Source organism: Hippopotamus amphibius, chromosome 1, assembly GCF_030028045.1.
Source record: "Hippopotamus amphibius kiboko isolate mHipAmp2 chromosome 1, mHipAmp2.hap2, whole genome shotgun sequence".
Taxonomy (NCBI): Eukaryota; Metazoa; Chordata; class Mammalia; order Artiodactyla; family Hippopotamidae; genus Hippopotamus; species Hippopotamus amphibius.
The window spans coordinates 157785917-157801418 of record NC_080186.1 but is presented as its reverse complement, the minus strand read 5'-3'; the positions used below and the strand labels follow the sequence as shown (position 1 = coordinate 157801418).

Genomic DNA, 15502 nt, shown 5'->3' with positions numbered 1-15502 from the left:
TGATTGTATTCCATGAAGTAATAGCTCACCACCTGCCAGGGTTTAAACTACTTTTGCAGCCTCAGTTCACCTGTGGACTCTTTGAAATTTTGCTTTCTTGGGGAAAAAAACTGGGGTAAGAGAAGGTTATTTTTTAACAAGTTAGCGTCCTCTCCCTCTCTTACAAGTTGGTGCAAAGGATCAGGCTGTGACTCCACTGGACTGCACCTTCACATCAAAATAGGAGGAGAAGAAGAAAGGGACAATGGCTCTGAGTGGAAACTGTAGTCGTTATTATTCTCGAGAACAAGGGGCTGCCGTTCCCAATTCCTTCCCTGAGGTCATGGAGCTGAATGTTGGGGGTCAAGTTTATTTCACTCGCCATTCCACATTAATAAGCATCCCTCATTCCCTCCTGTGGAAAATGTTTTCCCCAAAGAGAGACACAGCTAACGATCTAGCCAAGGACTCCAAGGGAAGGTTTTTCATTGACAGAGATGGATTCTTGTTCCGTTATATTCTGGACTATCTCAGGGACAGGCAGGTGGTCCTGCCTGATCACTTTCCAGAAAGGGGAAGACTGAAAAGGGAGGCTGAGTACTTCCAGCTCCCAGACTTGGTCAAACTCCTCACCCCCGATGAAATCAAGCAAAGCCCAGATGAATTCTGCCACAGTGACTTTGAAGATGCCTCCCAAGGAAGTGACACGAGAATCTGCCCCCCTTCCTCACTACTCCCTGCTGACCGCAAGTGGGGTTTTATCACTGTGGGTTACAGGGGGTCCTGCACCATGGGCAGAGAGGGGCAGGCAGATGCTAAGTTTCGGAGAGTTCCCCGGATTTTGGTTTGTGGAAGGATTTCCTTGGCAAAGGAGGTCTTTGGAGAAACTTTGAATGAGAGCAGAGACCCTGACCGAGCCCCAGAAAGATACACCTCCAGATTTTATCTCAAATTCAGGCATCTGGAAAGGGCTTTTGATATGTTGTCAGAATGTGGATTCCACATGGTGGCCTGTAACTCCTCAGTGACAGCATCTTTCGTCAACCAATATACAGATGACAAGATCTGGTCCAGTTACACTGAGTACGTCTTCTACCGTAAGTACAAAGGGTTCTTGTTTTCCATGTGTATGGATTTGCTTCACAGATGTATATGGTCTGCATGTTCACTCTGTGTCTAAGGAATACTATTTGGGGATTTTTTTTTTAAACCCTTGAGGTATAGCTAGAGGATTAGAGGTTATAGTCAGCTTTCATGCCTTACCTAAGGCAACTTTTGTTTTTCCAATCAGATCACAGAATATTTAAAGGCCTCAAAAATCACAAGATGCAAATGATATTGGTATGCGTAATATGTGGAATGAAAACAGGCCTGTATGTCTGTCTGGCAGATATTGAATTGTGAACATAAGAACATTAGAACTTAACTGTTGGTCCACGGGAGGTCGGTAGACTCAGAGTGGCTGAAGTGCTGCTGTCTATTCTTTTATCTGAACTTTGGGGTCTGTTAAGCTGGCTGCTGAAGACTGGCTGTCATCAGGAATGTTGAAAACACAAGTGGATATTGCACTGAATGACGTGATCTGGGCTAGATGGCAGTATAGGCTGACGAAAGACCCCCTTTCCCCCAGACCCCAAGTCTGAAATTTGCCTTTCTAGGCTTTACAAATTTGTGATTTGATTCCTTAGCAATTTGTGCTGAGATTTGAGTTGCACTGCAGACTTAATGAAGCTGAGCTTCATTTAGGGGTCATCTAAAAGGAATGGATCCTTGAGAATTGTCAGTCACATGCAGTCATCTTCAGACAGCTGAGGTGATAGAATCACTGACATAAAAGGAAACCAGAAGGGAAAAAAGAAAGGAAACGATTGTACTGAAGCCTTTAAAGTAAGAGTTTCTTAGAGGTCGGTCCATTTGTTTAAATGACTATACAGAATGCCTTATTTTAAGAAATGGCATTATTCTATAAACTATAAGCCATTGATCTGTGAAAGGAGAACAACCAATCAGTCTGTAAAGTTTAGTGCTTGATGAACTGCTGATTTTCAACAGGTCTGGGAGCTGGGTGAAGTGAATTTCATAAGAAATATGTTTCCAGTTTTTCTCTAGTCTTATTTTAAGGCAAATCCATAAATTTTGAGGATTAAAATATCTAAATGTCTTTACACATAAAGATACGACTGAATTTTTTGGCTACAGTTGTGTTTATTCATTTGGAGAAGGTGCTGGGAACCTTGGTGACAGGGACAAGGCCTGTGGGAAGCCGAGCTGTTCTCTGCTGGGTTATCACACATTTGGGTTTTTAGAAGTGAAGACACATGGATTGTATAGAAAGAGCGGCTCATGTAGAAAAACGAAATCGGCTAGCGGTTCACTAGCATTCTGATGTGTTGTAACAAGAATTATTTGGTCCAGTATCCCTATCTGTGGCCTTTATCTACAATCTATACCTTCCTCTATGTTGGAGCTGAGTTGCCAGATTCTGCTTTCTTCCTTCTGGTGAATTTCCCGCTAGTAGAGATAAGGCTTTAGCTTTTTAGCTTTCTATAAAGGAGTCTGACATCTGTGATTCTGTAAAATGAGTACCTTCTAAGTTTTGGGGGGAAAAAATGCATCTTATAGTTTAAATCTGGGTTTGTGATATTTACCTTGTTCTCCAATTTCTAATATTTGCAAACAGCCTCTTAAGAAGCTTCAGTTAAATAAAAGAAAACCTATCAGCCATATCCCCTCAAAAAGACCACACTTGACTCTAATCACTTGCTCATCTAAATGATACCCAGAACCTGAGTGTATTTGTCTACTAGCTCAGTGACATTTCTGTGTTCATCAAAGACTCATCCATATAACACCATGTCCTCTTTAGATTGCTCCCGACAGACTCTGTTCTCTGATCAGATAATCGCTTCCTTCTTTGTTGAATTGCTGAGAGGATGCCAAGAAGCACTTTGCTCTCCATCACTCCATGGACAGGCTAGCACAAACATACAACAACTTCGTATTGCACAGCACACAGACTGCATATGATATACTTGCCCTTTGTACCTAACAACCAGAGCTAAGTGTTAACTCTTCCTCTGTCTTAGGATCAAGAAAACTGACAGCTGGCTTTCTAAGGTGCATGACAGCTTCCATGCAGCTGCTTAGCCATAATTATTTAATTAGAAGCTGCCAACTGTGCCTCTATAAGCATTAATTCATCCAGCTGTTGTGCTCAGGTTAATGGACCAAAACTACGGGAGGTGCTCTAAAGCAGGGAGTTGCCTGTATGCAAAGATGCTCCAAGCCCCGCCAGTCAACCAATGGTGAGCACCAAGCCACCACACACATTGCAGAGGGCATGGAGCCCAGAAGCCACTGCCTGCCTGCCAGATCTGATGGGGCAGTGTGTGTCTCAGGGAGCACCTCCCCTATCCTCAAAAAAACCAGCTAACCAACCAACTAACAGAAAAGATGCTCTTTGCAGGGGAACTCAACTTTCTCCTATGTTGTAAAAATATCTGTAGATAAAGATATAGATATATAGATATGTAATGACAAACTTCTTAGGTCCAAGGAATTAACTCCAAGCAATTAGGCTCTTCTAATAACCAAGGGATAATGCAGGGTCACTTTGCCTGGAACCAGATCACAGCAAAAATGAACAACAAGAAATTAATACATTGCATATGGTTGTTGTCAGTCATGGGGAGAGACCCTTCTTCCTCTGTTTGCCTAATTTTCTTCCAGATTTTCCAAGGGGAAATTAGGACATCTGTCAGTTGTTAACAGGTTAGATTCTTGCCTATTCAATCTTCATGTGGACCTAGAATGGATGGTCAACATCAGGTAGTTTTTATTTATTTATTTATTTATTTATATATTTTATTTTTGGTTGCGTTGGGTCTTCATTGCTGCACGTAGGCTTTTTTTCCTCTAGTTGCAGCAAGTGGGCTTCTCATTGCAGTGGCTTCTCTTGTTGTGGAGCATGGGCTGTATACTCAGGCTTCAATAGTTGCAGCACTCAGGCTCAGTAGGTGTGGCTCGCGGGGCTGTAGAGTGCAGGCTCAGCAGTTGTGGTGCATGGGCTCAGCTGCTCCACAGCATGTGGGATCTTCCCTGCATTGAAAGGCAGATTCTTAACCACTGTGCCACCAGGGAAGTCCCAACATCAGGCAGTTTTGACTGTTTTGTTATTGTAGAGCTAGGAACAATTAAAGTCAACAAGTGTCTGTGTTCAACAGGCGGGCAAGAGATGTGTGTTTCTACATTGCTTACACACCAAAAGACAATATGTGAGATACTGTGGATTATGATTCAGTTATCAGCATCCGAGAAAATGTGAGTGAACATAGAAATGTCTGTCCCAAGATTGCCTCACAAAATATTTTAATTATTTTAACTAAAAAAACCCCGAGAAGATACTTTTCCTCCTTTCTTACCCAGCTAGGTAAATAATTACCTGTTTCCTCTCCAAGTGTTATATGCAAGGCATATCATAAACATTAGAAGATGCCTCCTTGATTCACCTCTAGGTGAAATGAGAGCTAAATAATTTGGAAAGAAGTCCTGATATTGAACTCAATAGCCATTCACACTACTTAGGAACAAAATCACAGGTGCATGGAAATAAATGAACCTCTTATTTGAAGCCCTCTTCCAATGCCCTAGAGAGTGGGAAGGTTGCTATTGGTCGGAGAAAATTATGTACATTTCCTTAATCCTACTCATGAGTGAGTTACTTCAGACAAATGCCGGAAACCATTCAGATTCAAAGGCATTTGCCTCTAATAGAACTGTGATAACATGACCACAAATAGGGAGTTTAATTCACAAGATCCAAAAACATAAACTCTGAGTTCTGTGAATTATGGAGACACCAGTTCCTTGCCTTTTCAACAGATTACTGCTTGTAGGTGCATTTTAACCTTTTTTCTCTTTACTTGGTTTCCTTAAATTTAAAGGGTTATTTCCACAAAAGTTTCTGAATTGCTTTATATACACTGTACATATCTTCAGGGTGGTTGATTGAGACGGGGTGTTGGGGAAAAGTAGATCAGGAAATGATTTCTCACTTAGAATTCAGCTGCATAGCCTTGTACTGGGGAGAAATGGTGGTTCTGGCCATTGTGAATAACTTACCCAACATTGATTTTAAAAGCTTCCATATGAGAGTGTATTTTTAAAGGAAAGCAGGTAGAAAAGCATTTATCTTGAAATGATTCTAGCTCTTTTTCCTGGTTCCTCAAAAGTTACCAATGATAACTTCAATTTTTATTGTCCATAGAAATATGATGTTGGCACATTCAGAATGAAGTTACAGAACAGTGAAGTCCAAACTGTGAAGGTCTGGTCTTTACCACACCTACCTCTCCTCTTTTTTGTGCTGTTTTTCTGTCTTTTCCGTTTTAGATGTTCCCCTTTACTCTTGCTTTAGTCATTCCTGCTTTCATGTTCTTTCTATGCCATAATCAAGACAGTGAAAATTCTGTTCTGTCATTATATTTAGAATATTTTCAAGGCATGATGTTACTTTTTTCAGAGGTTTTTGTATGTAAGAGACCTTCTAATAGTTGTAGATCAGGTGACTTCGTATCCCAGAGGGAGTGTTCTTAAGATTTGAGCCTTCTTAATTTATAATTTAAATATATAGCACAATCTAAGTATAAGGCTTCTTCATGAAGTTGGTTTAGACCCTGCTTGGGTAGATATTGGATGGTGCTGCTGATTATAAAGAACAGGGGTAGTGGGTATCATTTTTCCCTTGCCTCTTTAAGATGCTGTTCTCTGATCATTGAGCTCAATGTAACAGTGATATAAGTATGTTAGTAAAATATTCTATTATGCCATTTTCACTTTCATGCCAAACAAGATATGTAACCTAAGCCCAATTCCTTTTAAGAGATGATTCGCGTCATTTCTTCCTAGGTCTCTGGCATCCCTGAATAAATTTGGCAGCAAGAGAAGTGTCAGTATGTAGGCACAAAGGAGGAGATCTCTGTGATTGCGTCCAAGTGCCTCGATTTATTAAAAACATATATATATTCAACTGGAAAGAGAAGACCAAATGCTTCTGACAGCCTAACGAGGTTTGGATCTTATCAAAGGAAATAGCTGAGAATGAGCCACAGATCTCCATTTGGGACACCTCCAAACAAAACCACGGAGAGGAGTGACTGGGCATAGGAGAGAGTGCCAATCCAATGTACAGAAAGTAGTTCTTCAGCAATGGAGAGGTGATGCTCAGTTTCTAACAGCATAGCTGACTGTTGCTCTTTTTCTTTGGTCTTTGGTCTAGCTTTCCTCAAATACTGCATTTCTTGGCAAGTCAGCTAAAACATGTTAGTATAGAAATTTTCAAATGCATCTAAATGTAGAGACACCCAGCTCCCAAAGTTACAATGATTATTATAAGACTAACCTTGGTTCATATATATTCCTAGCTACTTTCTCTTCTGTCTGCACTGGATTCTGTGGAAACAAATTTCAGACACCAATCATTTCATTCATCCACAAACACTATACTATATGTTTCTAAAATAAAATGAATTTAAAAAATGTAACAATACCATTATCACATACAAAATTAATAATTCTTTAATATTTGCTAATATCTAGTTGGTGTTCAAACTTCTTTGATTTTCTCACAATATGTTTTTAAAGTTGTCTTGTTTGAATTGTTTGAATCTTTTAAAAAAATTTTTTTTATTGGAGTATAATTACTTTACAATGTTGTATTAGTTTCTGCCACACAGTGAAGTAAATCAGCTATACGCATACACACATTCCCTCCCTCTTGGATCTCCCTCCCCCCATCCCACGCAACTAGCCATCTTTTATTGCTATTTATTTTCTCTTTCAAAATTAAAAAAATTAAAAAGAATATTGCATATGGCATATACCACAAAGTGGCAAAAATCTTAAATCTCTTTTAATTTCTCCCTCCCCTCTCCCTCCCTCCTTTCCCCTTGCTCTCTTTCTTTCTTTTTCTTTTTCTCTTTCTTTCTTTTTCTTTCTTTTTCTCTTTCTTTCTTTCTTTCTTTCTCTTTCTTTCTTTCTTTCTTTCTTTCTTTCTTTCTTTCTTTCTTTCTTTCTTGTCTCTTCTTTTACAACTTATTTGTTTGAAGAAACAAGTTATTTTTCATGTCAAATGTCTGGCATTCTGGGTTGTGCTCATCCATCCCTATGATCTGTCATTAACACATTTTTTTTTCTTACCCCCATGTTTTCTGTAAATTTGTTAGAGCTAAACACCAGATTCTAAGGCTTGATCAATTTCAGGTTTAGAATTTTTTACAAGCAATCTTCACAAGTGTTGGCAAGTCCATTTTTAATTTGCTTTGACAGATTGAAATGCTGTGTGCTTTGGAGGCAAGGAAAGGACATCTTTTTATTGTTAGTTTTTCATAATCATTATGTGGACAAATAGCAGTTGGGATCTATTGTCTCCATTGTTCAAGTTGATTCTGATGACAGCAGGCAGTGAAAGAGGCCCCCGTTTTTCTTTCTAGTCATCCAAGGACTATTTAGTATTCCACTGCTGTTCTTGTCATTAGACTGAGCTACCGTCAGGGGTGCAGTGGACCTACCAAGATGTGCCCTGGCTCCTGTTGACTGGGAGAAAGAATTATTTTGAGTGGGAAAATTTGCCTCCCGGCTATTCTGATTTTGTATTCTTGGATTCTTTCAACTGTGTGGAAAGTCCATGGAACTCATTATGTATGTTTCCCAAACCTCTTCTCTCCTTGCATTCCTTTATCTCAGTAAATGGCTCCATCAGTTGTTGAGTTGTCCAAGGAAGAATAACACTTTGGTGGCTCTTCTTTCTCTAACCATTTCTCCAATCTCCAAGTCCTATTGGTTCTTTTCCTTCATGCATCTCAAATCCATCCATTTCTTCCCATTCCCGCTGATGGCCCAGGCCACCAGCATTGCTTTTCTAGACTATTGCAAAGAAACTGAAATTGTCCTCCCCACCCACATCTGGTGTTGTCCCCTTGGGTCTCTTCCTTCTGCTGCAAAAATGGTGAGATTTCTAAACGGTGAGCCTGAGCATGTTACTCCTTGACATCAATCACAGCTCTTGGCACAATGACCTCTGCTTCTGTCTTAACCTCTTCTGTTGCCCTCCTACCGGTTGCGTTTTTAACCTCACCGTTCCGGGCAGAGGAACTGCCCGGAACTCTGCCTCCATCTGCTTTGGTTAAATATTCCGGGTCCCAATCTAGAGGTTCCTTTTATGGGAAGCCTTTCTAGCCTGCTACATCTAGATTAGGCACCTCTTATCTTTGCTCCATAGGATCCTATTTTCCCTTACCACGGCACAAATGATACTGTATTATACTTGCATATTTAACTTTTTCTCTAACATTAGGCTGTAGACTCTGTGAAGGTAGGTGCTGTGTCGGTCACGTTCATCATGATATACCTGGCACATAACCTGGCAAAAATGTAGGCACTCCATAAATATTTCTCAAAGAAGGAAACTAAATGCCCACTGCAGACTTCTGTTATGGTCATAAGTGCCACTGTCTTGAGTGTACCATTACATTATCTCTTAACAGAAGAACTAGAGAGCAGTGATGGTGTGATTGCTCTGGTGTGATTGGTAATAATGATGGCATTTCCGAACTTCCACTGAGTCCTTCAGGCACTGGGCTAAGCACTTTACATACAAATTGGAATTCTCCCTGAAGGATGCTCTGCTCTTAGCACCTGCACAGAGATTCCAGCTCCAGGGAACTGAGAAAAACACTTACCAGCAGCACAGTCTCCTGTGGTTTCCTTTTAGTTGATTCACCCAAGCAGGAGCAAATTGAAGCTTGGGTGGGGCCAGGGTTTAAAGAACAACCCAAGGAGGGACTTGGGATTCAGAAAAGTGCTGCAAAATTGAGAGAATAACCTCAACAGGAGAAGCGCTCTGCTAGAATGCAGCATGTGCTGTGAGGCTGACCAGGTTGCCGTCTTAATTTCTTACTGCTAAAAGATTCTATTTCCTCCTTGCCCCCCTTCTTACCACCTTAGCGATCGTTCTTTAATGCCAGAGGTAACATAACATGGTGGCTGAGAGCCTGGGTGTTGGAGCCCAGACTGCTTGAATTTGAACCCCTAGCTGCGTGATCATCTGGAAATCACTTGACTTCCGTGCATCAGTTTCTTCACCTGGAAAATGCAGACGGCAACAATGGTACTTGCCTCATAGAGTTGTTACGATAATCGAATGGGTTGCTATACATATTAAGTGCTGACGACAGCACCTGGCACCCAGGCAATGCTATGGAAATGTTAAAAAATGACAAGGACCTCTGAGAGTACTGGCACGGCAAGATACAGGTCCTTCCTGTAAATAACTTACCTGATTCTTTATGATAGTCCTCTTGGATACTTTGTCCAGTCTGTTGATCTGTGCATGTTAAAACAAAAACAAAAACATCTAGAAGAAACTTTTAAAGAGGAAATTCAAGCTATTGATTTTAATTGAACCTGAATAAACATAAAAGTAAACCCTTCAAAAAGCTTCCAATTCCAGTAACTCTTTTCTTGCCCCCGGCTATTCCATAATGCAAGTCACTAATAATGACTTTTCTCCCCACCTTATTTTCAACTTGTGGTTTTTCAGAACCTGGGAGAATATGTGGTAGAACTGCAAATTAAGAATATAATTTAAATTATATATTCAGTCACTTTCAGTCACTGCAGAATTAAAATAACCTTTTAGGAATCTCAGCTTAGAGAGAATTCTTCATGGTGACAGACAATGGTTACTGAGTACGCCTCTGACAATAAGATCATTTAAATTGCTCCAGAAATGAAAACAAGACATTTTGCTTCACACCGTGAGTAGCTGTGCTGTGTGATTTTGAAAGGAAACAAGAGGGCTAATGGGGGCTGTTACTGCGTGACCCAGTCAAAAGCTGCCCCATGTGAAAAAATTCATACTTTTCTGCTTTTATTCATCTTTCCCATTCTGAACCAGAAAGTTTACACTCCCATGTACAGTGACCTTCTATTCTGAGTGTATCTGATATAATGTGATGGTGAACTAGTTACGTTGATGAAAATAGGAGGCTACCCATTCTTTACATATAACTTGGTGCACAAGAGACTTTGGGGCTGCTGTATATTGTGTTTTAGACAATATTGTAGACTGTGGATTGACACTGCTAGGCCACGAAATAGAGAAAAGGAGAGCTAGGCTCTGGTAGTGGTGATTTTTCTGTGAAAGGAGCCGTGGAGCAGCAGAGAAATTCCAGTGACTGGGATAAGGGAAATGGGACATATGACCTGTTAGAGTGTGCAGAGGCATAAAATCAAAACCAAGGGGATACTCCACACTTGGGGAAGCGTTGCAGATCCCTTGACAGAAAAAGAGCTGGCCGACAATGAGAAGCGCATCGAGCATGGGTCAGGCATCACGGCTCATTTTCTTGCAGTGTTAATCATTCAGTTATGTCAGGTGGAAAATTTTCCTATGGGCACGTGCTTGCAAATTTACACTGAAATGCAAGTGGAAAATAGGATTGCGTTTCCACTAGTTTGCTTTCTAGCCAACTACGTGAAATCTCTTTTTTTCTTTAAACAGAGGGATACCTGTGTGGAGTTGTACATCTCACCAAGCTGCAGTGAAATAGAGCGATGTTCATTCCTATTTGCATAAGAAAAGCACGTCTTAGAAAACAGCAGCCTTGCTTGGCTTTTCTGGATAAATACTCCTGTGGTCTGGAGCAGTAATGACTAATGCTATAATGTGTGATACTTTCAAATTTTTAAGGCCATTTTCAGGCCTTGGGATGCTCAGTAATGTAAAATATTTATTTGTTTGCAAAGATCTGATGGCTTCACACTTACTGAGGACTTGTCTTATATAAAGTACCCTCTTTGTTTTTTGTAGGATTGTCCAGATGAGGTGGGTAGCAAATATCATATCTGTATGCAAAGAATTGAGATCCTGATTCACAAAGCCCTCACACTCATGATTTTCTAGTACTGCTCCACAATCAGCCAGGGAAGTGATTCACGACGTACACAGGTCTCATGGATTGGAATCGGCAGGCCCTTCAAACCTTTCATTGTCTGCATCCTTTCACACAGACGAAAAATAAAACATAGCGTGATGCACGATCTAGTTTTATACCAACATGGTGCCACCCCTTCATCAGGATGACCTCTTTTAATAGGCAGAGTCCAGTCCCGCCTCTGTTGCTTGTACGGAATTCTGTTCTCTACCCTCTGGCTGTGCGGGTACATGCCAGACCCTGAGACGTTGCTTTGCCTTTGCTTTTGTGTGTGTTAGGTTCCTAAACACCTCTGCAATGGTTGGCTTATACCCTCCTTCTAAAATATATTTTGAACACCTACTGTGCCCCTAAGGCTGCACGCAGTTCCAGAGGCTCATCTGTGAACAAGAAGCGTATGGCCAGTTCTCATGGAGCGTATGGTGTAGGGAGAGATTAGACCACTGAATGGGCAATTTCAATCTTGTGTGTTGGGGAAGTGTAAATTGATATGAGGATAGAGAGGGAACTTCTAATCCGAACTTGGGGTGTCGGGAAATTTAACCATGTTTTATGTTAATGCTTAGAGAAGAGAAAATGCTGACATCTTTAGTGCGTCTGTTGACTTTAAGATACTAGCTGGCTAGTGGAGTCATAAAAGTTCTGTCCTACAGTGGCTTAGGAGAATCTGGAGATCATTAGCCATCATTTCATTTCTCACTTAGTTAGTTCCAGCATTTCCAGAGTGAATGGTTTTGATGACTCCAGGAACCAATACCTTCCTTTTTAAACTCATTTCTCCCTTCCATTAAACCTTTGTCTTGTCAAAGTGTACGTGCAAAATCGGAAGCCAAATGATAGCCTTAGATGACCCGTGATCAATTTTAAAGATACTTTATAATTATATCTGTAGTCTCCTTTTATAGTGATTCTCAAAATTGTGTCATGATTATTTTAACTTTAAGGATTACTGATTTGCCTTGTCAATCTCATGCATAACTCTTTTTCAGTAACTACCCCAGTGGTGAGCCCAGAAGAGGTGCTCAGTAAGAATTTGTGGAATGAATAAATAAACTCATAACACCACATTTAATTTTTAATTTTTTTGTCATATCGCGCGACTTGCTGGATCTTAGTTCCCCACCCAGGGCTTGAACCCAGGCCCTTGGCAATGAAAGCGTGGAGTCCTAAATACTGGACCACCAGGGTATTCCCCATAACACCACATTTTAAAGAAATATTAATTTTGTTTTAAAGAAATTAAATGTAAAATTTAGAAGAAATAAAATTTGAAATGTAAAATGAGTAAAATATGAAATGAATGAAAATATCAGTTTTACTACTTACTTTTAACCATGGATGTGTACCGTATAAGCAACAGTGAAAATATGGTTGAGTATAGTTACAGCATCAGACCTATCTGGATAAAAACCTTAGTTCTCTCCCTTCCTACCAGGACACCCTTGGGAGAGTGTCTTAACCTCTTGATAACTCCGAACACTCATCTCTAAGAGGGAAACGTAGAAGATTCTCTCACGGTGAGGAGTACTGTGAGGAATAAACCCAGTCATGCCATCTTGTTTGCTTGTCTCAATATCCAGGCATTTCATCTCTACGCTCTTTTGGTTCATCTTACATACAGGTATGTTTGGATTCAGAAGAAGAAACTTAGGAGAGTATGAGTCTGATGGAGCTGATCTTGGCCACTCTTAAACAAAAGTCAAGCTGCTTCTCCTGGTTTCCCTCTGGACTAATAATGTACGTGACCTCAGAGAAAGGAAAATCACATCACATAACACATTCCTGTAGTTCCCTTGGTGTGCTCACCTCTCCTGCCCCTTCTGCAGGCACTGGTCCATCCACAGCCCTGTCACACTGCCTTTTGGCAGTTCTTACAATAGCCCAGTCTGTTTCCCACCTCGAGACACTGTGCTTGTGAACTCTTCCTTCCACTCCTCACCTTTCTGGGTCAGGCTTTAATGGGTTTTCTTTGGAAAGGCCTTCTGTCACCATCCCAGCCAATGTCTTCCTCATCCTCTGTTCTGCTCTGTGTTTCCACCATAGCACTGTTAACGTGTGTAAATATTTGCTTGCTTTACTTGTTTATTTCCTCTCTCTCTGTAGACTGTAAGCTTCATGGGGACAGGAGCTAGGAGCTCTATTTGTCCTGTTCTTGTGTATCCCCAGCACCAAGCACAGTGTCTGCTGCGTAGGAGGCACTAATTTACTTTTTCTCTGTCCTCCCTACCCTACCATGTAAAATTATAATAGTAGAATTCCTTCTCATGGTGAAGGCAACTGATGATATAGAGATAGAGATAGAAATAGATATACACACTTAAATATTATATATCTGTCTCTGGCTAGTGTAGTACAAACAAATGTGAGAAATAGAAAAAGGCAAATTAAACCCTGAAAGGAGGATACAAGATGCGGACAGAAGTGGGGAAACTGGCTTTGGTACATCACTTACCCTCTCCAACCCTCAGGTACCTCAGTTGTATAACAGGCATAGTGGAACTCATAGGACACCAAGTAGCAAATAATATGACATATGTAAAGTGACTGTGTTGCTTGCTTAGATGTCTGCTGTTAAGGCAGATTTTATCGTAGCTTGAGTGAACACCCAGAGAATGTCTTAAGGAAAAGCAACTCCATCCAAGAAGAGAGAGATTGAATCTGCTCGTTTAGAAAATTGTTAAAGCATTTGGATACTGATGGTCAAAATAAGTAGACAGGCTTTAATGGGACTGCAGCACCAGCACTATTATTATATAAGACTGCGTAGCATACAATCAAAGATATGTTGGGTCTATTTTGGTCTCTTCTATTTGTGTGATGATCATGCACCTGTGGTCTGAAGACACTGGATAAAAGGATGAAAACAAATCCCTTATAGAAGCCCAGTAAACTATAATGCTGGATGGGAGCTTGAAACATATCTTTGACACTAGGGAAAGTACCAACTTGATTTATAAAATCAGAGCATCCTGAGAGGTAGGTGGAATCTCATGGTTTCATGGTTCAGTTTCCTCTCATAGCCTCCAGGCTTTCAATGAAATTCTAGGTAGAAGCCACCACACAGAATCTTTTAAAGTGACGCTGTTTTGATTGAAGTAGGAATTGGGTGTGAGTAAGGTATTCTTCCCTATTCCCCCTTTTTTTTCTTTTTCATGGTGGCCCTTGGGGCAATTTCAAGAAACCTAGGGCTCAGTGTAGCTGTTTGAAAACTCTAACCCAGACATTCTAAACAAATGGTCAATTTCTGTCTTTTGAAAAATTAGCTTTTTACCTTTTTGATCAAGTTCTTAGCTGTGTATTCCTTTCTACTTGTAAAATTTTCATTGACTTATGTTTAGTTCTCAGGAAAAGTCTAAATGAAGGATGGACTGGAGAAAGACAGTTATTAGAAAAGGTAAAGAGCAAAAGTAAATTAATTTTTTCTCTATCTTTGGTATATTTCAGAGAAAGTTACCTTAATTATCCATTTACATTTTTTTCTGTAACAACACAAGCAATGGGAGTTATTGCTATTAAAAAAAAGCATGTAAAATGGTCATTATGACAGACTTTATATGCTTTCACTTAGTCGAGTTGTTTTATATATTATGAATAAAGCCTGAGGTTAGTATATTATTTTATTAATGTATATTTCCTCCAAAGAGCTTAAGGGACTGTGGTACAATCTCTGGTTGAGATGGTACTTTCTATCCTAACATGAAGAATTAATTGTAAACAAAAAAAACTATTTTGGGGGTGTTTGCAAATAATCCCTTATATCAGCGATATTCTTCTGTATAAAAACAGCAGGAACATTTTCTTTTTATCATTGCTATATTTTCAAATTGTTTATAGTCTGTGATTTGCCTTGGTAATTTGCTTCCTTTTATGGGAAAACAAGTTTTCTTCCAAACAACCAGATGCAATGTAATCAAATAATTGCTGTCTTAATTTGCTGCCAAAGTCCTCCTGAGCATAAATAAACAAAATATAGGTATGCAGGGGCATATATTTAAATTCTGAGATGCTAACCGTAATCATAGCTATCTTTTATACCTGAACTCCACGTCAAGTATCATGTCAAGTGTCTCTCATGTAATCCTCATGAAACCTCTACAATAAGCAACTGAGGCTTTGAGAGGTTTAACTTGCTCCAGGTCACTGTTAGTGGCTGCTTCAGAATTTCTGTGTGGGAGAAACCTAGTAGCATTAAGTTTGAGCAAAGGTCATTCACTCATATCAAGAATAAGGTGAGGGTGGACTAATGGAGATCAAGGGTGGGCAATGGGGCTGAGCTTTAATTCTCCCTACCCCACAAACCCAAGTTACTGCTGTGTGATCTCATAATTGCTGCAAGCAGAATTCAAATCCCAGCTGCCCTGACCCCAATTCCGGCACTCTTAGCTGTCATGCAACACCACCGAAATACCAGATGGCAGTCCTATCTTTTTTGAACTGCCAAAAGCAGCTCTTCAAGGAAACCGACTCCCAAGATTAAGTGAGAAGCCCACATACAGCCTCCTCCCCACCCCTCCCGGGGAGGTGGTGGT

General features: G+C 40.3%; 1 protein-coding gene across 1 annotated transcript in view; it reads left to right on the top strand.

The window, feature by feature from the left end:
* Nucleotides 1–244: 244 nt before the first annotated feature.
* The window catches only part of KCTD16 (potassium channel tetramerization domain containing 16), a 247554-nt gene continuing 232296 nt past the window's right edge, over nt 245–15502 (top strand). The window contains exon 1 of the mRNA XM_057699014.1: nt 245–1076. Within this exon, the coding sequence (XP_057554997.1) occupies nt 245–1076 (832 nt within the window). The remainder of the gene's footprint in view (nt 1077–15502) is intronic.